This window comes from Dermochelys coriacea, chromosome 18, assembly GCF_009764565.3.
Source record: "Dermochelys coriacea isolate rDerCor1 chromosome 18, rDerCor1.pri.v4, whole genome shotgun sequence".
Lineage (NCBI taxonomy): Eukaryota > Metazoa > Chordata > Testudines > Dermochelyidae > Dermochelys > Dermochelys coriacea.
Window position 1 is genome coordinate 16,387,123 of NC_050085.1, and position 26,191 is coordinate 16,413,313.

The 26,191-nt window shown below is 48.8% G+C and overlaps 1 protein-coding gene across 1 annotated transcript in view; it reads left to right on the forward strand.

The window, feature by feature from the left end:
- Positions 1-21,394, forward strand: part of TMEM88B (transmembrane protein 88B) — a 43,082-nt gene extending 21,688 nt beyond the window's left edge. The window contains exon 2 of the mRNA XM_038377006.2: positions 19,032-21,394. Coding sequence (XP_038232934.1) covers positions 19,032-19,301 — 270 coding nt within the window. The 3' untranslated portion in view covers positions 19,302-21,394. The remainder of the gene's footprint in view (positions 1-19,031) is intronic.
- Positions 21,395-26,191: the final 4,797 nt, after the last annotated feature.

Consider the following 26,191-nt stretch of genomic DNA (forward strand, 5'->3'; position numbering starts at 1 on the left):
TGATTCAGCCTAATGGTAATTAGTGTAAATAGTTTTGACCCAAAGGCTTTAAAAGAATCATGAAGTGGCTTCAGATGCTCTCAGCCTCTTTCTTTTATAGAGTGCTGCATAAAGCTAACAACAAGGCACTTGCAGCTGGGAAAGGCTCTGGTGCTGTTTGGAGTGACTGGCATAGAATTGACAGCATCTGGTAGGGATGACTGAGGAGAGCACATTAGGAAGATAGCGTTGTAGTCAATGGTTCTCTCAATCTCAGAGGTCATGGGCAGAGTGCTGCTGGCTTTGTGGGGAGAAAACCACAGAAAGTTATGGAAAACCAAGGTTCTAACAAAAAAAAACCAACCCTCCCTGCTTTTTCTTTGCTTTAAATTGCAGGATCAAACAGTGGCAAATTAATCTGTTTAAAAAAAAAATCAAAGTTAACAGCCAGCATGAGAAATAAAGATCGGGGCTTGGAAATTAAGAGCGGAGTGGCTGGTTATTGCAGGAAACTAATGAGGGTCAATGTGATACTCCCACTGAGGGAAATGGCTGGATAACATTTAGAGCAAACTGCATACTTTAGTCTCTGGATCCTCTGGCAGGGAGCTGAGAGCTGCAGCAAAATGGTCTGGATCCCGCAAGCCTCACCACTGAGGGGACAGATGTGTGTGGCAGGAATGAATGAACCAAACACAGCACTAGCTGGAACCCACCTGTTGGGAAAAGGGAGGATGAGGTGGAAAAAACTGTTTGTTTGTTTTTTTTAAATTGCCTTTTTAAAAAAAAAAGTTTTTTGCAGAAAATTTTAGTTTCTTTCAACAATTTCAGCTTTTTTCAACAAAAAAGCAAATAATTTTTGAGCTTTAGTAGGCTTTGATGTTCAAAAACTAGAAAGTTTGGGGGTTTCATGGAAAAACTAGAGAATTTCACCCTCACCACCGATTGATAAAAATGCTTATCTTTCTCTGACCAGCTGTAGTTCGGAACCATCCTAATCCCTTTGAATTTAGGTGGAGTGGAGTGCTTACCACTTTTAGGCGCTTTCACAAAACTCAGCCATAATAATTATCTTGCTTCCATAGCACCTTCCATCCAATAGATCTGTCTTCTGTTCCTAGCTCTGCTACTGACCTGCATGACTTTGGGCCAATCACTTAACCTCTCTGGCCTTGTCTGCACTAGGAAAGAAGGTGTGTGGTTTTTAACGTGTATTAGTTAACTCATGGTACGTAATGTGTTAAAATTAGTGCAGACAAGGCAAGTTGCAATTGTCACTCGTTAGCTGGTGGGTATGAATCCCCTTAGTAGTGTAAAGTACCATATACGTGCTCTTGTCTTTGTTCTTCAGCCCCTGCAGTCTGCAGAAGAGACCACCCTGTCCACAGCCTGGGGTGTGCTTGTGTATTTAAAATGACCCTGGGCCACACAGCAGCTTGGTAGAAAATGCTGAGAACTTGGTTTCTGCAAGGCTAGACTAGCTGAGGGCATTATTGGAAGGGTGTCTGTGAATGCACCTTTAAGGGAAATATGGAGAAGTGCCTCTAGATGGACATAGGTATTTATCAAGGACCAAATCATGGCCACCTTATTCAGGGCTTGGTGCACACTCTGAATACCCAGTCTGTGCACTCCGGAGATCCCTGGGGGTCCATGCCCCAGGGCACAGAGAACCACTGCCCAAAGGGACCAGGGAAGCCATAGGGGGAAGGGTTATTTAGGAAATCTTTGCTACGCTAGTGTCAGAGGGGACTTTGGGGGGAAGACTGGGTATGATGCTCCAAAGGGCAGCTGTGTGTGTGTGGTAACATCTTTTCCCTGACCGGGGCATTGGCAACAGGGATTGAACCCGGGATTTCTGGCTCTTAAAGCAGGAGTTGCTACTGCCTGAGCTACCAGGTACAACTCTCTTAGGTGAGCCTGTAGCAGGCTCCTCAAGTGCTGTGGCCCAGCCACTACTAGAGGGGGATAGAGCGCCACATCGAGTGGGTGTGGCTTACATTAGCTTTGGTGAAGCGGACACCAAAACCAAAAGGAACCAATGCAAAGTCCCCACAAGACAGCACAGTGTTTGTCTCTCCTCTGGAGCACACCACACTGAGCAGAACACAGCAGGTATGCCTACACTTCAGGGAGGAGATGTGATTCCAGCTGGGGTAGACGGATGCCTACTAGCACTGCTTTAGCTAGAGCACTTAAAACCAGCAGTGTTGATGTAGTGGCATGGGCAGCAGCTTGGTCTAGCCACTCGAGCTCAGACTCAGGAGACTGGGTGGGCTTGGACTTGCGTGACAAGCTCGAGGCTTCCATGAGATAAACTGTCTCTGTAGAGCATAGCAAGAGTGGTGGTAAGTGTAAAGAAAGATGGGTCTTGGGGTAACTGGGACTGTTCAGAGCTTTGGTTCAGTAATGTCTACAGAATGGACTCCAAAGCTCTTGCAAGGGGCTGCAGGCGAGCTAGAGCTCCGTATTTAGCAGCCAAATGTGCACTGAAAGCTTTCTAACCACGCTTGCGGCAGCTGGGGCTTCTGCTGTTAATGCATAAGCCAGACAGACTTTTGGGTTGCAAAGGGATTTTCCCAACAGAATGCTGGGCCTTTGTTATTCACTGCTTTATTTCTGCCAGGAAATATTCTGAGCCCAGGCCCTTTCATGGGAATGACATTTAATCATGCACACACAAACACGTACAAAAAACAATGAATTGGCAACCTTGATGAAAGGATGAGAAATGATTGCTGGCGAAGCCCAGCCAGGAGCTGCATGAGCTAAGGTGCCCATGAAGTGGAACCTGCTTTTCCTTGGGGTCTCCGGTCTTTGTTTGGTTGCCCTGCTAATTTCTCTGCTCTTCTGAAAATCTTGCTGGTGTTTTGCTACTAAAGCGAAAGGTGCCAGCAATTTTATTTATTTGGCACCAATGCTCGCAGTCCTCTGGGGACATAATATAGTAGGGGCGGGCACGCACCACCCAAGTAATCACTTAATGGGCATAACAGCAGCAAGCAAACAATCATTTTCCTTCAACATTCAATCCAATAAACTATAAGCGGCAATATTACATAAAGTGTGATGGGGGAAAAGCAAGGCTCTGATTGGTCACTAAACATTCATCTTGGAAGCCTGGGAAAGCAAATATTCGAATTGTTCCCTTCAAAAAAGTGCTTGGTTTTAATGGCCTTTGGCTGAAAGCTTTAATGGCGTAAAGCCATTTTATATTAGCAAGATGAGTAGGTAAGAGGCAGAGGGTGCAGCTCAGAGGCAGAGGTCCCTGATGTGTACAAGAGGAACAAGAGTCTGAAAGTCAAAAAAAAAATTGCCATTTAGTTTCACTGCTTATACCAGAATCTAAGAGGTTGACACGAGTCCACCAAAGTGCTTAAGTACATGCTTCTAGCCCCATTGAACTAGTCTTTCATTAGGGACGTGGGACTGAATGGATGCTCTGTCTCATACAGCTGGCTCACTAGACCAGCAGCCCTGCTGAGTGCTTCTCTTTAGACTTCTAAATGGGTTAGGTTGTCAATTATTAAAGCAAAAACATGATTAGCCAAAGGTTGAGTATCCTAGGGGATTGACTTATTATACTCGGGCTGCTGGATCCAGCCTAGGCTGGTCCCAGTACAGACACTAGTTGCAGATCCATCTTTGGGGTTGGTTTTTTTTTTTTTCTGACCTTCTATTCTGGGGAGAGACAAATTGTTTCAGGAAAAATGCAGAAACCCTGTTGAGCCTTTGCATGATTTTAGGACAGAAGATGCGCTGAGATGAGCCTGTTTCTGAAATGCTCCAGGAACCTTTTCTTTTTTCTCTGTTCCATTCTATTCTATGCTATACAGGTTCTTACACCGCGCGTCTCTCATAGGACCCAAGGCCTAGATTAGGCCCCTAACTCCTGTGAGGATCAAAGTCCAAGTGTCTTTTTTCTCCTCATTTTCAATGTTCCTGGCTGCTCCTGCACTTCCTGATTCCATCTGAAAAAGGAACTGGAAGCATCCCTGAGCAAAGCATTTCCCATGGCATTTTCTCTTGGGATTGGTGCTGCAAATCTCAGGGGGATCCCCCTCCCCCCAGCCTAAATCTGCAGCCCCAAGATGTTCATAAAAGCATCCAAACTTGGCGGTGCTTCTCTGAACCCAAACGCTGATTTTTTTGAAGTTCATCCATCACCGGATGAACTCATGTAGCCTGTTGGAAATTAGTTTCTTGTACGGGGCTGGACTTCAGCCGCTCCGTTCCAGTAATGAACCATAGCCAGTGCTTCCGCTGCTGTGCTTCCGTTCCAGGGACACAAGGCTTTCGGAAAGAAGAGCAGAGGGTCCTTTATGCCCCAGGCTTTAGCAATCTCACACCTGATTAAGTATTGACCTTTGCCCTCTGATACCAATGTCACACGTCCTAATTAGGCCAGTATATTTTCTTTTCAGGCCCAAGCTTTGGAAAATTGCCCTTCTTGTGTCAGTGTGTAATGAAGTGCAAGGTGGTCTCTACTCCGCTGTTTTCATCCTCCTTCACCCAATATTCTTCCTCTGCTCACCTCATTAGCGTTTTCCTTCTGACAGCGTTGGTGGCATCCGCTTGGCGTGAGCGCTGCCAAAGCACTAAGCCATACGCCGAGCAGCGGAGGCTGGGCAGAGTGCGTGGGAAGCATGAAGCAGTGCAGCAGGCTGCGTGCGGGACTTGGAGTACGTCTGCACTGCAATCCTGGACATCAGGTGTCAAAACGCGCCAGCTCCCTGGGCCTGCACTGGAAACGGCTCTCCCGCTGCTGCTGAGCGACCGGGGAGTACTGAGCAGCTGCCAGGAGCATGGAGGGAGAAGCAGCCCACTTGCATGAGTGGCAGCTGTCAAGTCCTTTGTGATGCTCCTGGATGAAAGACACAATAGTGGCTTGTAGCATATTGTTGCCCTTTGGCCTGAGCAGTTAGCCAAATTCTAGGGCTTTTTCAGGTTCTTCCAATTAGGTGGAGAAATCAGTGATACGACTCTGGTCTGATCTTGGTATAATTATGTTGATTTACAGAAAGTCCTGCTTCCCTGAATGCAGTAAACACAAACCACAGCAGAAACCCCCAAGTCTGCCACTCCAGTGAGCTCTGTGCCCAAGAAGCTCTGTCTCTGCTTCTTCTCCATGTCACACTCACAAGTGCTCCTTGTTGCTTTTTGCCTCTAACACATAACCTGCAACCGATACCCGAGCCCCTGTGTTTGCAAATCTACCCGGGCTAGCTCTAGCCTTGCCGTGTGGCTCAGTGCCTTGGGAGGCTACCATCATTGTTTGTTGCATAAATTGTGCCTTCTGCTGAGTTTTTAAAAGTATTTGTCCCTCCCCTCTTCCCTCGTTGGTTTTGTGGTTGTCTTTGGATCTCAGACTGGTGCTGTTAACACTTTTCGGCATAGCAATATGTATGGGACAGATTTTGGCACCCTTACTCATGCAGAGTAGTGCACATAATGCCTTACTTATTCAAGTAACGCTACAGAAATCCTTCTGGACTAAGGCATGAGTGAAGTGACCCAGATCTGGCCTTATATATGCCCCCTGCATAGCAGCGGGTGGCTTCATTCTGGAGAGTAGGTGCGGCTTGGCGAGGGAGTCCTGAAATCCTGCTCAGTGTCCATCGCCTGGTTGCCAGCCAGTCGCTGCGGGAGTATAATAGCATGAGCTGCAAAACTCCAGGACCTGTGTGACGCCCAGCTCAGATTAGATGATCACAAAAGTTTTTTCTGACCTTCTTAGCAATGAATCTACGCAGTGGGTAAAAATAAATAACCCCCAACAACCCCCAACAACCTGGCACATACCACCCAGCTCCTAGCCCTGATGACACCCCTCAGTCCTGACCTGCAGTCCTCCATGATTCCAGCCCTGCGTTACCCACAAACAGCCCTGCTGATGCCCCTCTGTCCTGACCTGCAGCCCCTCACAATTCCAGCTGTAGTCTCCCCACAAACAGCCCTGCTGAGACCCCTCAGTCCTGACCTGCAGCCCCCTGCTATTCCAGCCTTGGGCTCCCCACAAACAGCTCTAATTACACCCCTCAGTCCTGACCTGCAGCCCTCCACTATTCCAGCCCTGCTCCACAAAAAGCCCTGCTGGCGCCCCTCAGTCCTGACCTGCACCCCCCACTATTCCAACCCAGTGCTCCACACAAATAGCCCTGCTGAGACCCCTCAGTCCTGACCTGCAACCCCCCACAATTCCACTCTTGCCCCTCATGCCCCACCTTTCTGTCAGTTCATCACAGTCCTGATGCACCTACTGCTGTTTTACTTCCCCTGCCTCTCCCCCATTGCACCTTTCTCCTGAGCTGGCCCAAAACACCCCTGTTCTCCCACCCCAGGGCCAAAACAGCAGGGGATGGTTCACACCTGGGGCTTCAAATCCAACACCCAGCTCTCTCCACACTCTGGGGTCAGGCGGGAGGTTGGGTTTGAGATTCCAGTTTGGGCCCATCTCTGAGTTTATCTTTGACAAAGTTTCAGACCTACGTCAGAGGATATGTAGTTGAAGCATCTGGGCAGCGACATTTAGTGACCCTCCCGCTCCCCCAGCATCGGGGCTGCCTTTCCATTTTGGCTCATGCCACTTGCCTTCTGCAAATCCTGCTGAGATTACAGAGACCACCCCACAACCCCCTCCCCCAAAATCCTTTCCCAAGCTCAGACCTGCAAAACAAATGGACTGAGTCTGTGATAGGGGACATTGATCTGGTGCTGCAGGAGTTAAAAATCCTGCCTCACCAAGGACCCCATTAGGCTTGCGGTGGAACGGAAATGTAGCCACCAGTGCAGTCTACTAATTAGGGCCAATGGCTCATCACAATCCACATGGGGGAAATTAAGCCCCACTTCCTCTGAGGGCAGCTATAAAGCAGAGTGAGGTGGGGGCTGGCTGGGCTGTTAGGGGCTGGCCTGTGCTTAAAAATCAGCAGCATCTTGTCAGTGGTGGAGGGTCTCTTGTTAGTTGCAGATGCCCTGAGAGACTGTTCAAGGGATCGTTTCACGTGGTCAGCAATGAGGTGAAACCAAGGGGTTGGGGGTAGTTCAGGGCATTGCTAATAGGATCCAGAACCTACCGTGCCTTGTGTGTGCCCTGCATGGTAGTGACTGAAGGCTGCTACTGTCTGATGGGGGCTGAGTCTGGTCTAGGTTTGCAGTGGCACAGAATCCACCTCCTCACTAACCGTCCCCGTCCTGGGCAATCTCAGCAGAGAGGCCGGCTGGCTGTGAACTGGCCCTGGATGCTCAGGATGGGGCAGGGCAGGGCCATGCTGGGGGACAGCAATATTGCTTTGCTGATGCTTGTACTGCCCCTGATCTGTGGCCTAATGGAGGATTATTTCAGCCAGAGGCCGTCATGAAGTGCAATGTGCTGACTGCTTCCTGAGCAAACCCCCTCTAGTCACTGCCTGCCTAAAGCAACATGAACCCCTTTAAAAACAAAAAAAACCCTTCAAAAAAAATCTTCAAAATCAGACTCCAGCGAGAGACTGCTGAATTGGAATTAATTTGCAAACTGGATACAATTAACTTAGACTTGAATAGAGACTGGGAGTGGATGAGTCATTACACAAAGTAAAATTATTTCCCCATGTTATTTCTCTCCCCCACCTCACCCCCCCACTGTTCCTCAGATGTTCTTTTTTCAGAGTAGCAGCCGTGTTAGTCTGTATTCGCAAAAAGAAAAGGAGTACTTGTGGCACCTTAGAGACTAACAAATTTATTAGAGCATAAGCTTTCGTGAGCTACAGCTCACTTCACCGGATGCATCGGAATGCATCTTATGCTCTAATACATTTGTTAGTCTCTAAGGTGCCACAAGTACTCCTTTTCTTTTTTCAGTTGTTCTTGTTAACTGCTGGAAATGGCCCACCTTGCTTGTCACCATGAAAGGTTTTCCTCCTTTTTCCCCCCCTGCTGCTGGTGATGGCTCATCTTAAGTGATCACTCTCCTTATAGTGTGTATGATAAACCCATTGTTTCATGTTCTCTGTGTGTGTGTATATAAATCTCTCCTCTGTTTTTTCCACCAAATGCATCCGATGAAGTGAGCTGTAGCTCACGAAAGCTTATGCTCTAATAAATTTGTTAGTCTCTAAGGTGCCACAAGTACTCCTTTCCCTTTAAAATAAACTCTCCACTCCTCTTTCCTGGGTGCTTCTGTCCTCACAGACACACAGGGCTTCTTCCCTGATCTATGACTGTGTAGTAATTATATTGATTACTTAATGCCCAGTTCTCACTCTGAGGTTTTGTGGGGTCTAGTCCCAAGGTGAGGCCCAGAGATATTAGCATTATTCATACACAGGACAAACTCTTTGAACCGACAATCGTTTTAGTAGCACGACTGGTAAACACACAAACCCTCTAACCCAAATGAGTAGGTAGCAATAACAGAAAATTGGTTCAAGTCCAGTGTCATAACAAACGTATAGGCACCCCAGCCTTGGGGTGAGCTAGAAGCAATGAGAAGTATGGTGACCTGTGAAGGTCTGATCCTAGCTCTGGCATACTACAGGTCCCGACAGTCTAGGCTGTGGCTAGCTCTGTTATAGGGTTCAATGTCCACCATGAATATTCATAAAAATGTCCAGCCTCCTCCATCCAGATTTAAATTTTCTCACCCTGGTAATGTTGGTGTGTCCTTATCCTATAAATTCGGATACGACTTATTGCAAACTCATTAGCATATATGTCAGTTGGTTGCTATAGCAATTTTGTGGTTGAACATTTGCGGATGTTCCTGTCATAAAACACCCGAACTGGCATGAACTGATTTCTTGTGGTGACCTGTCAGCAGTTGGACTGACTTGTTTATCACAGTGTTATGTCTGATGTCTTGTGTCTTAAGGTCACTTCTTGTTAACTTACTTAGGCTAAAGCTTGTAGGCTTCATATCCTTATACTAAGAGCTCAGCTAACATCTTACAGGTTTGGGCTGGCCCGGTAGGTCTCTTGCATTACTGCCGTATATCTTTTATCTATAGGCTACAGGGGATTTGTACAGCCCAGGGCTAATGTAGCCTGTGTCTTTAACACAGCATCATTTCATGCAAATCCCCATGTGACGAACTGTTCCTGGAGACGGTGTGATTGACGTGGCTATGGGGGGCGTGACTGAGGGGCACAGCTTGCTTTCGGAATGCTCCCCTTTGCTGGCATGGGGTGGCATGAATGGGGCACTGATGACCCTCAGAGCCGTCTGTGCAGAGGCAGCTTCCGCTTTCAATGTGTTTATAATGGTTGGTGAATTTGTGCCATGTCAGGGGCTAATGGCACCGGTTAGACCCTTGCATATTACAGGTCTTTACAGACCCACATATATGGTGGGCATGAACTGCAGCGCTCGCTGCTCTTCCAGTCCTAGGCACTGCTCCCCAGCTTTGCCAATGCACCTCAAGCCTGTTCGGCAGCACCCCTGCTGGTCCAGCACTGCGCTTCCCACACAACAATGCACGCCTGACCAGCAGTGCTCACTGCTAATCCAGTCCTGTGCCCCCACCCAGCTCTGCCAATGCCCCTCGATCCTGGCCTGCCTCTGCTCCTCATGCTTTCCTCACAATTCCCAAAAGGCCTGTGGAGCTCTGCCAAAGCACCTCATTTCTGACTTGTGACAACAGCCGGGGCTCTCTGGAGCACAGGTTAGCAGTTGTCACTGCAGCATGTGCCCAGCGTCTCTAAGGGTATGTCTACCCTGCAGGCTCTCCATATATGACCGTGCGCAAGGGTGCCCAGACCTTCATATGGTCCACACTCAGAGCCTTTCACCATGCGCCTCAAGGCAAGTAGCTCCTGAGCTGGTGAGCTCATGTGGGTAGGGGTGCGGGTTGAGCTGCAACCCGCCCCCTCCTCACCCACTTTGCAGCCGGGTGGTAGCAAGGGTATGGGTCAAGCCTCGCCAGCACTGCCATTCCCACAATTCCCTGTACACATCCCTGTGTACCTACATCTAAACTTTTCACTCATCTGCCATGCACTGGAAGCTACCTCAAAGACTAGGCTGGAAACATCAGGACTGTTCCCCACATTGTGATCCACAAGGCAGGATTTGAATCCAGGTCACCAGCAGTGAAGGAGTGGGGCACTGACCTACTCTGCTATTCAGACCCCAGATCTCAGCAATAGGGAATCATCTAGCTACAATAAAAAGTATCCAGGAAGCATTGTCCATATCTTTCCCTGTTTCTTCTGCAGAGGGTTCTGAACTGTGTGGAATTAATACAGAGACATTAAAAGGCAATTCCTATTAGATCTACAGACCCTAAGATGAATCAGCTGAAAACATTCTGCAGTAGGAGTCAGAGAATGATCATTTGCATATTCATCATTTACATTCAAATAGGATAATCAGACTGTACTTGGGCTGTGAAGCGAGTACATTATACTAGCTGATGAGGGAGAAGAGCGAAGAGTTCAAAAACCAGAGGGGAAAATAGCAGAGAAGGGGTGTCTAACGGGGATACTATTATATCCTCCAGCTAAGTGGGAGAAGCCAGTGGAGTCAGCTGTTCTCACCAAGTAAGAGTCATTTCCCAGTCATGTCAGTGGCAATATTGCACATTTCCAGCACTCCTTCCACCCCTCATGATAGCGATGCTTTTTGAAATGCTGCTGCAGTGCTGGGGGGATTATGCTGAAATTTTGTTGTGGGTCTGGCTTGGTCTCTCAGCCTGTTTTTTGAGCAGAGATCATGTATGTGTGGGAAGGGCTAAGGAGGCCCAGCCTGATGTGACTATTTCCTGGTGCTGCAATTTTGTTCAATTTCACACAGTTAAGCAGTCTTGAGGTAGGTCAATGATTTGCATGCAAGGTCTCGGTCCACAGCACATGCTATTGGTGACTTATTGGTGGCCCTTTTCCAGCCATGACATGTCATGAAAAACTCCAGGACACGTTTTATTTTGCAAGACAAGGGGTGTTATCCCACGTGTCTCAAATACCATAGGGTTGGGGGACCTTTTAGAAACCAAGATAGATAGTCTTGAGCAAATTCCATGCTGGGTGATTCTGTTCTGCTCATCCCCTTACTGTTCCAATTTGATACAATGTCCTTCTTTACTTCCTATCCTAAATGGCTGTGTAACACTCCAGCTCACTTTTTGAACAGCTTCCACGGTCCACTCCAGCGGTAGCTCCTATTTCTGCTTGACAAGCATTTTTTGGCAGGAAAAGCACAATGTGAATGTGCCAAAACCTCCATCATCCCCACCACTGGCATGGCTAATAGTATCTGATTAACACGCTATTGTTTTTTATTGAAGAATATAAAGTATCAGCATGCTCCTGATTTGTAGCAGGCCACGTATCGGGGGATGTATTTAGTCTCCAGACTGCAGGCTAAGCCTGTTTTATTGCCAAAAGGATATAACACTTGTCAGATTATATGTTTAATTAGACCATTATGTCCATGTCCCTCGCTTGTAATTCTGCAGACCCTGTCCATTGCTTAGGTAAACACGTATTTTTTGCCATCTGACAGGTTGGATCATTTTACAAGGCCCCTGTGAAAGGAGGTTGGTTTGATGGCAGGGTGGGTAAGAAGGGATCTCAGTCCAGCTCCTGTGGGAGAAGCTTCCAGGGTTTCCCACAGCACAGACAGTTCCCACATAGCAGGAAGTAGGCAATGTCTTTAGGGCCTGATCCAAACTCCTCTGCAGGCAACAGAAAGACACCTCCTTGGTTCAATAGTACAGCATCATAGAATCATAGGAATATAGGGCTGGAAGGGACCCCAAGAAGTCATCAAGTCTAGCCCCCTGCGCTGTGGCAGGATCAAGTAAACCTAGACCATCCTTGACAGGGGTTTGTTCAGCCTGTTCTTAAAAACCTCCAGTGATCAGGAATAAACCGAAGATCTCATGGTCTAGGGCTCTCCATTCAGCATCAATCACGAGAACTACCGTCACTTGGCGGGGTGGGGGTGGGAGGAGAGGGCTAAGCAAAGAAATGTTTCATTCTGAAAAGAAAACTGACATGCTTACAGCCTTAACCACTGGTTTGGGTGCCCTCTCTCCCATCACACATGCTTATTCCACCCCCGCTGGTGTACACATTAGGAACTGAGTCAGACTTTAATCAAAATGACATGAAGCCGCACAGTTTGTTCACAGCCCAACACTACAAAACAAACCCTAGTTCTGGTATCTATTGACATAAGAGACAAAGAAATAGAATAACATAAGAGAGGCGCAGATTTAGCAAAAAGAAAAGGAGTACTTGTGGCACCTTAGAGACTAACAAATTTATTAGAGCATAAGCTTTCGTGAGCTACAGCTCACTTCATCGGATGCTCAGATGCAACAAAGGCAGCCCCTCTGCTGTGTGGCAGGCACAGGATAGCGAGTGGGAAGGTGGGAAGAACTGACATCTTCACATAAAGTTCTGCTTGAGCTGTCTGAACCCAAAGAGCTCTTCAGGGTGTCTTCGCTGCTGAGTTTACTTGGGTCATTGGTGCTCAGGTGTGAGCACTGGAGGAGGCTTAGCCCAGGGGATAACGGTCACACCACAAAGTCAGACTTGAGTTTGTCCAATTGACTGCATCCACGTTGGGTTGACAATCAATAGTGTGAGGTACTCTAGACCTCCTGGCTCCGTATTCCACGGTTCCAAGTGCTGCACTGGAGGAATTCCACCCAGTCCAGCTTCTGGCAGAGTGGGCACAGTCTCGGGGCATTACCAGACTAGGCACTGTGGTCCATGGTCTGCCAGTACAGATTCTTCAGGGGTTAATTTTCTCCCCACACTAACATCCCATCCAGTGGGTCCCTTCCTCTGTCAGCTTCTTGGAGACAGCATCATAGCATTATAGATTTGGGGTCCTGGTCCCAAAATCTGAGGTTTTACTGGCCTTGCAGCGAAGATCCGCTAGCACCCTAGTTACAGCTTCAAGCCAGCTGGCAACATTCTGGGGGGATGGTGCCCCAGATGCCATCTGTTCACCACCAGTTGTACAAGTGCTAGAAACATTGCATGTACAGCAGGGCACATGTGAATGTGGGGTGCAAAGGCCAAACCAGACTTTGTGAACGGGCAGGTGACTTCTGGTTGAATGGGAGGCAAAGAGTAAGTAGATGGCAAGAAAATAGTTCCCAGGTGTAATTGTGGGAAAGCCTTAGAGGACTGTCAGCACTCAAGTGGCTTAGGTCCGCATCCACATTGCAGATTTGTTGGGTTACCAGCTCAAGTGTTGGTAGCACTCAGGTGTTAGCCTCTACCCCTGGACAAACCAGGGAGTGAGAGGTTTTGGGGAGTAGACGGGAATCGGGGTAGGGCCAACAGTAAGAACCTGAGTTAACTTTGCAGTGAAGACAAGCTCTTAGAACACGTTATCAGGTCTGAATGCAAACTTTACAGCTGGCTTGTGTCTGTAAAGGGCTGAACCAAAGCCTGGGATCGGAATACATTATTGTCATCTTGTTTGCATTGCGATAGCATCTAGAGACTCCAGGCAGATATCACACCCCTCCCCCCCACATTGTGCTAGGTGCCCTACCCACGTAAAAGGAAAAGATGGTCTTTGCTCCAAAGATCTCACAGTCTAAGTAGAGCTCAAATTCCTTGAAAGCTCAGGCTCAGGACAGGTCTATGCTAAAACATACGTTTGCCCCAGCAATGTAGCTCAGGGATGTGAAAAATCCACATCTCTGAGCAACGTAGGTAAGCCGGCCCAACCCCCAGTGTAGATTCTGTCCACCAAGCTCTGCCTCTCCCATCGCTGTAGGGAAAGCGACTCCACAGTTGCGCTGCTGTAGCGGTTTAAGTGTAGACAAAACCACAGAGCCAAACTGTGCAGCCCAGACCCATCCAGTTTTAGCTCCCTGCTGGAAACGAAAGGGTTTGCAGGCACTTATGACAGTGGGGTTATTACCAGAAATATTTGCCTGTTCTCTTCTGCGGTTTGTCTGGCACTGGCTCGTGTAAATATTGTTAAAAGATGGGCTGTTCCTGTTAAACATCCCACAGTAAGGATTTCAAGTTAGCTGGAACCCTGCCACACTACTACAGAATACAGATGGAGAGGAGAGCTACGTAATTTGCAGGCTACAGTACAAATGCATTTATACCCTTCAAGGTCTTTCCCGTTAAAAGGATGGGTTGGGGGGCTCTCCATCTGATATATTGCTTGTGTCATGTACTGAGAACCCTTTTTCTTTGTGCTAAAGGAAAAAGGCCCAGTAGGAAAGCAGGCAACACAGCAAGTTGACATGCCCTCTGCTGAGAACCTGGCATGAACCTTTCTCTGCTTGAAGAGATTTTATTCCAACTTCAAAACAATGAGGTTACAAAGTTGGACAAGGTCATTTGCCTTTTAGCAGCTGGATCCATCAGGGAGTATGGGGGGAGAATCCAAAGATAGTAAAATTTGGGAAGAAGGATGCTGAATGAGATTTTTATAAACACTTCTGATTTACTTGTGGTGGTGGGAAGCTGCCTGCTTCTAAATAGCTTTTTTGGCTGCCCTAGGAGGTTTCAGAGGTTTGCTGTTTGCATTTTGCTTCTCCTCATTATGGCTAAAGCTGCCTGAATTGTGCAGTTTAGTTTGATCCCAAGGCTATGAACTGCACAAAAAAATATGTAAACTTCTTGGTACTTAACACTAAGGTTTTATTCTTAATAAACCTGAGAGGTTTGTTGGTGAAATCGACAAATTTCTGACAATCCACGTGTCATAAAAGATTCTAAGTTTTAACCCCATGAAGCAACCAGGTGAAGGCTGGTTAATAACGATCAGAGACAGGCAGAACCAGAGGTGGCTTTGGCCTACGTTGTGCAAAACTTTACTGGTGGGAATTTGGTGTTAACAAAATCAAAAGCAAGGTAGTTTAGACTTGTTCCTGTTTTTTCCAGACACCCACAGCTCATTGGGTTTGGATGAATGGCTCGTTTTGACCCTGTTCTCTCCCACTTGCCATGGTGGGAAACTCTTTTAACTGTGAGCTTAACAAGTTCTGCACCAGATTCTGCTCCTAGTATAAATGGTTACAATTCCATTGAGAACAGTGCTCTCCACTGACTCTATTTACACCCGTTGTCTACTCTGTAATGCATTCTCTGACTGGCTATTCCAGGCCAGAACTTTGGGAGAGCCTGTGTGTTGACTGTGTTAGTCAGTGTGGGAGCTAAGGAGCCTAAGAGAACCACAGGGTCTGTCAATATCCCACAACCCCAATTGCCATTCTATTCACCATCACCAAATTCTGTCTTTTCTCTAGCCCAAGAGATACTCTAAATAAGCCTGGTCAGCCCAGGGCTGAATGCGGTCCAGTGTGAAATGAAATGCAAAGGCCCTGAAGGAGGAATGCGAACCCAGAGGGAAGGTGTGGAAACTGCATCAAAGGCAGCTGGCAGCCGGCAGGTGAAACAGTTCAGAGCGCTTTACTTTTTTGAGAGACGGCTTCATTTGACTGAATCAGCTTGGGTTGAGTTTTAATCTCTTGCTTGGCTGGCTCTAAGATCTTTCTAGAGGCCAGCCGCTTTTGAGCTGGGGTGGGATGGGGAGGGGGAACATATCCTTGAACTTTCATTTGCTTCCATCACCAGTAATCAATTGACCTTGACATCAACCCCATTAGCTATTCTCAGAAAACATCCTCGCTCCCCTCCTTACCTCCTATTAATTCTGCATTAATTGTACAAGAGAGTTGCCAGCCGGGGGAGGGTGGGGCGAGATTAAAAACATAAAATCAGCCATTCAGATCAGTGCATTGGGGAGGAGGGAGAGAACCATTTTGAAATGGCATGCCCTTGAAAATGAGCTCTCAGCTAGGAGAGTGATTGAAAGAGGTCAATGCTGCAGAGGTTGATACCAAAGGGTCTGCACCAAAGAAGGCTTTTCGGACAAAACCCGCAGCTTGTAATTGACCAGTCAAGACGTCTTCCAGATTGAAACCTCGCTCGTTCTGGGAGCTTTGGGAAATGCTTTTGCTGGGGTTGGATTGCATAGGCTGCCGTTTGTTTGTTGTGTTTGGCTCAGTTTAGGGGCCCGAGTGGCAGCATCGTTCCGACAGGCTGTAGCAAAGGTAAGGAATGGAGGGCTTTGCTCTGTTGCAGTTCAGCCTCCAGTGCAGGTATTACTTGACACGGAAGAAGCACTTCGCATTTTCAAAGTGCTTTGAGTGAGTAAGTGCCAAGACACCCTTGTGAGCTAGGGAAGTGAGTGAGCACTAATGGCGATGCAGCAGGGATGAATTGCACCAACCATGGGTTAGCAACAATGCATACAAAAATCTGATAAAGATAAGCCCGCCTCTCCCCTGTAACTCCCTGCTGAAATAATGCTAGGGAGAGAAGGCAGCAGAAAGACTCTCTGTATCTATCTTTCTATCTCTCCTTCCTATACGCCTCTGTGGTATCTAACAGCCCCTTCTTACAGATGTATGAGTTATAAAGAAATGTCCATTGGCTAAATATGTATGTGCCATGCATTAATTATGCCTAGTTGAAACCATCTAGGCTGGAGGGTGTCATGTTTTTTTACATACAAATGGTAATCAGGTAGGTCCAGACCCAAAATGACTTTTGTTTTAGATTAAAGAAAAATGACAACAAACATTAGCCATAATAAAGTCTCCATGGGAGAGAGCACAGTATGTACGTTCCCTCCGTAACTGGGTGCAGCAGGTCTAAGAACAAAATGGCTTCACTTTCTGCTCTTAAGCAGAGCAACATTCCCTTCGGGGCAGTGTAAGTTAGGTTTTATAGAAGAGGCTTTGTGCTGACCTTAAATGTTGGGTCTCCTGTGACTTGACAAGCCTCCCTGTGAAATCATAAATCTAGCCCACAAACTGAGCCCAAGTCACGAGAGATGAGACAGCAAGGACTGGAACATTAAGCTCCCCCATTAAACTCAGCAGTGCCTAGACCATTAGCTTGGAAGGCCTTGAGTTCCAGTTCATAAGCAAAGTGAATTTCTTCCAGCTGAGAGAATATCCCTGTATCCCTTTGTGAGTATGTCAGTCAGATCAGAAGAGAAAGCCAGGGACTGCCTTTTCCATAGCTGGAGAACACAATTATTTTCTGCCTTTGAACGGGTGCAGGAAGGAGCCGTGCCCTGGCAAGGCAGAAGCAGCTTGGTGAGCACATTCCTTCTGTCTTTGGGTGCTGCTTTTCAGTGCTTTTCCTTTACTTATAGGTTGCCCTTTATGCTGCGTGGAGCAAATAAGGATTGTTTAAAACCAGATGGGTTGTGTTTGCTGTGGGGACACTGAGAAAGAAAGAGAAGCCTTGTAAAAGGGAAAAAGACAGGGGGAACCTGCTGTCGTCCGCTCATGCAGAGTGTACGGGTAGCTGCACTTGGAACACCTGTTCTTTTGATTAGTGTTGTAATGGTGCTTAGAGCCCTCAACTGAGATGGAGGTTCCATTGTGCGAGGCACTGTACAAATACGTGGTGAGAGACAGTCCTTGCCCTGGAGATCTCCGAGTCTGAGGAGGTGCTGGGTAGGAGAAAGGGATCTGATATGTGAGCAGAAGTTTGAGAGCTAGGGTAGTGCTGATGTGTGCAGGCAGTGTGTGCCAGGGCTGAGAACTGAATGGATGGCTTGAGTGGGGGTCCCAGACCGCTGCCTTAACCTCAAGCACATCTATTCCCCCCTCCCACCTCCTCTTTCTTTGTTATTAGAAGCTAAGATCTAGCTGTATTTTCTTTATTTTTCTATCATTGTCAATGTGCTTTTGCAGCCCACGTCACTGTAGCATCAGGGATCTTTGTATCCAAAAACTAAAAAATACAAAAGTATATTATTAGGGGTGAGTCAATACAATTAACATTTCCTGCTCTGTTATCTGCATGCAATGCCCTGGCCTTGTAATGATGGTTGATTAACTAAACGCCTGATTAAAGAGGTTCTGTGAGGCAGCCTGGAAATTGCCAGGCCTGGCTCAGAAGAGAGAGGAAGGCTGGTCTTGGGGCTAAGGCGCTGGATGGAGACCCAGGAGGAGTCCAGTTACTGGTCTGTGAGACCTTGGGCAAGTCCCTTCATCTGGGCGGTGCGTCTTTACTGCAGAATTGGCCCAGGTGATCAGCACCTGGGTTAGCCTCGCTTGGGGATGAGCAGCCACACTGCAAAGCCCTGCTGTGCTACCGTGTCCTCCCTCGCGCTGCACTCTCCCGTGTGTGTTGCTAGGACTTCCGGGGGCATATATCCCATGGGTCTCTGTGCTGCAGTAAACTGAGGCCCCCCCTAGGATTCTTTCCCCATGAATTGCTGAAGAACCTGTTTGCCCTTCTGGACACACGGCGGGATTGTGGGAAGGCTCTGGGGGACTATCAGCACTGGAGTGGGTTAGCCTCTGTCCAGAAAGTGGCACTTGACCTCTAGGCTACCTGGGCACCCCAACATTCAGGGGAAAGGGCTGTGTGTGTGGATAGGAGCAGGTTTAGGGGCAACACCCAGGCAGCCCAGGCTAACTGTACAATGTGGACACACCTTGTGTCTCAGCTCCCTTCTGGGAACAGTGCTAACTGTACTTCCTTTAGCTATTTAGCCTGGGAGGTCTTTGGGGCAGGGATGTTTATTCTGTGTCCACTTAGCTCAGTGGAACCCTGACCTTGGCCAGGTGTCCCGGAGCCATTACAGAGAGTAACAGGATTCTGTTGGACCCCACCTGCAGTGGGGATGGGCTTTTTGTAGGGAGCATTTTGCCCCTAATACATGTAGGCCATAGAGCCCAGATCTCCTGGTTCCCAGCCTCGTGCTTTCCAGTATTATTCAGCTTTGGGGCATGGCGCTTGTTCCTGAAGCGCTTTCATGGATCGTGCTGTCCTGAGGGCCCTCGCTGTTGAGTTTTCTGGCTGTGCATCTGGTACACAGGTGGCTAGCGGTGTTTACAAACAATCCTCTGAAATTCCTATTAAAATCCCATCGAACCAAGTGTCTGGCTGCCGGCAAGCAGCTGTCCGGCTGTGAACAGACAGACCTACTTCCGGCCAGGGCCGGTACCTACTGGGAGCCTGCCAGGCTACTGAGAACACATGAGTGCGATGGCGCTAAGGAAGCCTGTCTTCCGCCCCAGGCCTCTGACCCACTTTGCCCTTTCTCCCGTCTCTTGCAGGTGCTGCACTCCTCTGCTTACTACTGCAAAACCATCCTGGACGACAACAGCGCCTCTGCCCTGATCATCCTCGGCTTCGTCATCATGTCCCCGCTCATCATGGTGGCCATGGCCATCTACTGCAGCCTGGCACGGCGCCTTCGCCTCTTCCTGTGCTCCCAGCCCTACACCCGGGCCGTCTACAAGGGGGTGAAGTGGCGCTGGTACGAGGAGGGGGGGCTGTGCAACTGTGCCAAGGAGTGGAGCACTCAAGTCAAGGCCTGGGTATGAGCTCGCTGCAGTGGCTCCCCCAGCCCCCTTCCCCCCCCCCAGTACATCCCCCCTTGGCACCTGCAAGGTCACCATCTGGAGTCCTGGTAGGCATAGGTTCTCAGGGTTCCTAGGGCCAGAGGAATGTAGCTGGGTCTGGAATGAACCCCTCTCCTGTAGTTGTACCTTGGCCTGTAACCCTCAGCAGGTTCTCCCCATTGTGATGGACAAAAGCGTGTCAAAGGGGCTCGCCCTCCTCCTACTTATGCAGGGCCAGTCATGTCCCTGCTGGTATCGAAGAGACAGCACTCGCTGACATAGAAAGGGGGATACTTCGTTGAGGCTGCTGGACACAGACAGACCCTGTGCTTCTTCCTGGCTCCCAGCTTTGTGAAGCTTGGTCTCAGAACACGGGATCTCCTTATGTCGTGGACTAGATTGAGCCATGATGGAAGGGGCTGCGGATGGTGCTACAGGCACAAGGGAAAATTAGCCGTGTGCTTAAAAAGCTCTATCCTTTGTCCCAGAGAAGTGGCCCCCTGTAAACCACACATTCCGCCAGGATGGGGTCCATTGTGGCCCCCCTACTTAGAATCCTATTGTGGTTGCACAGGTGTCTGGCCCCACAAATGCACCGGTGAGTCTGGACCTATACAACACTCAGGAGCCATCACCTTGTTGCACCTTGACTATGTCCGTCCCGCTTTGCACAGCTGCTTTCGTAGCAGGTGATAATGGTGACTGTGTTCCTTTGTGATTAGTGGGGACCAGGTGGCTTGGGGGATCTCTACTGGGCTGTGGGTACCTTCCCCCCAGGGTGCTGGCCTGAACCCTGCCTGCTTCGATGCTGGTTATTGAAATCTGATGGCCACGCAATGGCCTGCTAGACATTGGGTATTGTCCAGTGCAGTGTTTCCCAGACGGTGGGTCCCGACTTGCCACTGGGTCGCAGGAAGGTTCTAGATTGGTGTGGAGGGAGGGCTGGGGGGGGGTGTGGAGAGAAACCCCGCCCCACACTCACCCCGCAGAGGCTGGGACTGGCTCCCCGCTCTGGGCGTTGATGGCGGGGCAGCTGAGTCAAACCTGAGTGGCGCTGCGAACTGGCAGATAGGGTCGCAGGGCCCGGAGCAGGGAGCTGGGCCCAGCCCTGCAGGATAGCAGCCATTGCCCCCCACCTCCCTGGGGCCTCCCCTCCGCATCCAGCCGGGATTCCGTTTGGGAGACTGGGGGACAGGGGTTACTGCGGGTGGTCTGTGCCCCCTCGGTGGGGGAGGAGAGGAGGAGACAGCGGCAGTGGAAGAGGACCCTGCCTTTCATTTTGGGCCCCTCCCATGAATCTGGACCTTTTGTAGACACAATGGCGGGTCTGAAAAAACAGACAAAACGCAGTTGGCGGGTCATCGTAGTAAAAAGTTTGGGAATCACTGGTCTAGTGGACAGGGCTCGGCAGCCAAAAGCCATTCCAGCAGCTGGCACTCGCTGACCCATCTCGTGCCCAATCTCCTCAGACAGGCCAAGGGTTGAACGGGCCACAGAGATGACATTCCCTGCCCCAGCGCAGAGCTGAGGCCTGTCGGCAGGGCAGTGCAAGGGACGCGGCCCTCGCGGATATCCCAGATGCACCTATAGGCACAAGGGGTTTCATTCTCCAGGGCTCTCCAGCCAGCACCTTTCACCCATACGAGGGCTTTGTTTCTTGGGGGAGGGAGCCATACATTCTACACCTACCCCTGCAAGAAATCCAGCCTGGGTTCCCATCCTCACCCAGTACCGGAGAACTAACACAGGGCCTGGTCCATTGCCAGCAACATCAAGGAGAGTCTCTCCCTTGGCTTCAGCTGGCTTTGAACCAGGCCTGAGGAGGGCCTTTCCGAGCTGGATGCCATTGACCACTGGAAGCTGTGTATCCCCAGTCGCCGTTGTTCTTCTGTCCATTGTAACCATTTCAATTGCTGATGTGTAAATAAATCCCACGCTGGGGGCTCTGCCGTGGGGGCTGCTCTTCATTTGCTGTCTGAGCACCGGCGGTACAGGCTGTTCATGTGTGATGCCCATTGTAATGTCACCGGGCCATTGGAGCCCTCGCTGTATATTAAAGACTAATTTATGTATTTTCCCTGGGCTTTGGTTTTCATTCTAAGGGCGTAAGGCTCTGGGGCCTTGGAAGCAAAGTGACCATGGGAAGCTGAGGGGGGTGGCAGCTGAACACTGGACAGAACGCCATTGGGAATTCCATGGCAAACTCAGGCTTAGTTCCCCAAATGTGTGCGGTCAGCAGATGGGCAGCAACCGGGCCCAGTCCCGCCTGAGGAATACACTGCAGGAGAATGGCTAGGGGCCTGGAACAACTGTCGGGGAAGAGTGATCACTGACGATCTTAGGAGATGAATAAGAGGGGACGTGATCAAAGTATTACTGTGAGAGCAACGTGGAGACTGTGAGGTCCGTTCCGTGAAGTGTTTTGAGATTTTTAAGCTTTCAAAATTCTCCTTGAAGGCAAATTCCCCCAACACACCCGCTCTGGGTCAGCTGAAGTGTTGCGTTTTCAGTTCTGTCTGTTTCATTTTGTAGATCAGACAACATTTTTACAAATTTGAAATGAAAATTGTTTGTTTTGCAACAATCAAAACGGTTCATTCAGAAAATGTCAACACATATCCCCCCCGTTTTTTCCCCAAACACAATGCTGGTAAAATTGACCCGATTGTGTGAAGTAGTTTGATTTCAATGGAACTGTATATTCTGATGGACTATGGGTCCGTTGAAGTTTCTTTGGCTATCTTTAACTGTTGCTCCTTTGGCCCCATAGGTTAGACTAAGCAGGGCCTTGCAGGGCTGCTTCCATGAAAGGGTGAGAAATTGATGCTCTGAGGCAGGTCTGTTCTTGGGGCCATCTTGTTTATTTACCCAAGATGCACACAAAGTCCTGTTCCCCTGAACACAGTAGGAGCAACCAACAGCAGGCAGTTTCCTTGCTCAGAATCCCCAAGTCTGCTACACCAGTGAGCTCTGTGCCCAAGAAAGTCTGTCTTTCCACTTCCTCTCAGGGTCACACTCACAACTGCTTCTCCTGGCTTTCTGCCTCTAACGCACACCGGCTGGAGAGCCAATATCCTAGCTCCTGTGTCAGGGTTATCAGGGCGACCCTCTCAGTCCACACAGCTTAGCTGTGACGTGCCATGTGCCTTGAGTGGTCCCTCCATTGTTTGTAGCTGTCTCTAGTACATAAAGGGGCTTAATTTTTCCTTCTGTGGAGTCTGAAAGAGTGCTTGCAACAGCCATTGCAATTGTTTTTGGATCAGAGACCCAACGGATGGCAGCCATTAGCAGCTTTCAACGTAATGGTACAAATAGTGAATGGGATCAAGAAGGTGGATCATGATTTTCCATTCAATCCTGTCTCACAGTATGAAAACAAGGGAACATTCAATTAGATTGAGAAGAGAAAAGGAAATACGTTTTCTTATTATTGGCCTGTGCAACATACTGAGGACAAGAGTTTAGCAGGATTCAAAATGGAATTGGACATTGATATGGGAAACAAGAAGAGCCATAGTTAGAATAATAAATATTACAAATAAACAAGAGGTTTAGAAGGGCTATGAATTCTCATGCTCCAGGGCATAAACCAGCCTTTAACTATTGGTGGTCAGGAAGACATTTCCACTGAGCTCAGGTCATCCCATAATTGCCTATTGCATGGTTTCTTGAACACACTGTGAAACAGCCAGTGCTGGCCACTGTCAGAGACAGGACACTGGACCATGGCTGAATCAGTCTGGCAATTCCTGTGCGAGTCAGTGCTTCAGTGATGCTTCTCCCCATCACCAAGGTGGCAGGGTCCTCAGTGAACAAAGGTTAATCTCAGCTCAGCTGCCTCCTGCTTTTGCTCAAGGGAAGGGCTTGAGGAGGGGTTTATAGATTCATAGATTCATAGATACTAAGGTCAGAAGGGACCATTCTGATCATCTAGTCTGACCTCCTGCACAGCGCAGGCCACAGAATCTCACCCACCCACTCCTATGAAAAACCTCACCCATGTCTGAGCTAATGAAGTCCTTAAATCATGGTTTAAAGACTTCAAGGAGCAGAGAAGCCTCCCTCAAGTCAACCATGCCCCATGCTACAGAGGAAGACGAAAAACCTCCAGGGCCTCTCCAATCTGCCCTGGAGGAAAATTCCTTCCCGACCCCCAAATATGGCAATCAGCTAAACCCTGAGCATATGGGCAAGATTCACCAGCCAGATACCCTATGGTTGTTTGGATGGCAAAAAGGGGAGGGTCCCTGGGAAGTTTATGCTCCTCACATAGGGAGAGAAAACTCTGAGGAACCCCTAACTAGGAGGGGGAGAGGAGTTTTCTGCTTTCCTTTTTGTAGCATGAACTTATTTTGCTTCCCCATTCCGAGCTATTATTCCTAGAGAGAAAGACCTTGCTGCCTGCTTCTGTATTTCCTCTGCTGAGTCATTCCATGAGCTTTTATTGTGATTCCTCCCACCCTGGCAGCTGCATTAAATCAATGCCTAGGCAGGTTGCCTCCATAACCCTGAACCCTCTACTCAGCACGGGCTCTAGTAGTATAGCTATGAACCCAGCTTCCAATTTACTTGCCTGAATCCAAAGAGATGCACACAGCAGAGCAAGATTGCGGCAGGCAGCTGAGCATCAATCCTGCAGCCCAGGTGTAATTCTTTAAATCCATGCCTAATTGCGTCAACAGAGATGGGCCGGCTCTGGCATTTCTAGGACACCTGATCCAATCAAAACACCCACTGAGTAATTGGGCAATCTAGCTCAGATGGTAGCAGACACAGGGCAGATCAAAGGGTTAGCCTCTGCTGGACTTCTGGCCCTTCTGTTGTCTTGGCTGCATCTAGACCTGGTCCACAGCATGAAACAGAATTAAACGGCAGAGAAGGATGGGAAGAGAGAGAACTACACTCTGTGCTGCTGGTGCCCAGAGCAACAGCATTGCCCTGGGGAAGAAGGGCTAAAAGCAGCATAGAACTTGGTTGCAGGAGGGGTAGCAGCCGTTGTGGATGGGAGAGGATGTACACCATGAGAGGGTGCCAGGGAGGGACTGGCAAAAGGGCTGTGGACTGTGTGGCACTGAAGAAAGAGGGTGTGGCTTGGACACAGCCAGACTGGGGCCCACTCAGAGCAGGTAGAAGACAATGTGATAAACTGGGTAACACCATGTTGGGTGGGTCAGTCTCATTCCTGGCAGCGGAACGCAAGGCAAGACCCCATCAGCCACTGCACCATAACAGGCCAGGCTGGCCGGGGGAGCCCATGCTGCTGGGCTGACCTCAGAGTGAGCATTGGTATAAAAGAAACATCAATCAGCGTCTATCCAAATCTGTTACTGCGATCGCTGGGTCACAGCCACCCCACATACCGCCTGGGAGGCAGACCCTAGGACCCACAGTTTAATTGAAAGGGACAATTAAAAACTTTCACACTAGGTGGGTGGTGCATGTTTCAGAACCTAGTTGCCTAGTTAACTGTCCTAGGCCTGCCCTCAGCACACAGCCTCCTAGTGTTGTTTTGCCTCTGGCCCTGAGGGACTCACAAGCCAACATGCCAGTCAGGCAGCTGGGTGCAAATCATGCCCCTCCAGGTGCTCTCAGGACCTCTCCTGTGGGGCAAGTTCAAATTTGCCTCGTTACGCAATTTCTAAGGCATCACTCTGCCGCTCCCCAGGAATCTTGCAACACTGCTTCGGAATGTGGCCCTTAGACAATAAGCAAACCCCGCCTACGTGGCATAAGGCTGCATTTCCTATCCAGCGTTTCTGACCACAAACCACAAGAGTCTCCTACCTCTCTGAGTGAAATACCCTGCCGAATAGTGGCATGAAGCTTTTTCTCCAAAATTCTTGGGGACCAACAACCATGAAAAAATACAATAGATACGCAGCACCAAATCCTGCCTCGACTTGCGCCCGACTTAGGGAGAGTTGTTTCCTAATGATCAGTGTGGTGTCACCAGTCAATTTTCCAGTCACCTCAATATTCCAGAGAACAGCGTCACACTGGGGAGAGGCAGGCTGCACAGCTGTGTGGTTTGGTCTTTGACCAACGCTTCCCCAGAGACACACGCAGCAGGAGTTTGGAAGACTCAACAACAGCTCTGTCCAGGGGTGGGTGTCTCTAATGTGCACAGCGGCGTAGTCTGTGTGTATCTTCTCCTCCGGGGAGAGGATGTTAATAACAACATACTGGTGATCAATATCAACAAGGCTGATGAAAAATTGGCGAGAAGCTGTGAGAATGATTAAAGGATGGGAAAACAGGCTTTAGACTCCAGAAGCTCAGTCTATTTAGTCTATCAGGGAGAAGGTTCAGGGGTGACTTGATCACAGTCTATCAGTATTTACATGGGGAATGGATCTTTGATATTAGAAGGCTCTTCATACTAGCAGACAAAGGTGTAACAGATGCAGTCACTGGAAGCTTGACGCTAGATAAACTCAGCGTAGAAGTAAGGCACAATTTTTTAGTGAGAATAATTAAAAATTGGGACAACTTACCAAGGGTCATGGTGGCTTCTCTGTCACTGGAAATCTTTAATCAAGACTAGATGCATTTCTGAAAGAACTGCTCTGCTTCAAACAGGAGTTACTTCAAGGAAGTTCCATGGCTTGGACTATACAGGAGGTCAGACTCCTAATCACACTGGCCTTAGAATCTGGGAATCTATCAATCTGGCAGGGGATGCCCTTGTCTGAATCAAACTGAGACAGCACCTCAGCAGGGCAGTATGGGGCACTGCTGCAGGAAATGCTGTCTATTGCATGAAATGTAAAATCGATATCCTGACCACTTGTGGTCACTAATGTTTCCATGACACGTTCCTCACAAGTAAGGACTTTAATGCCAGCATCCTGTTTGGGTTTTTAAATTCTGCC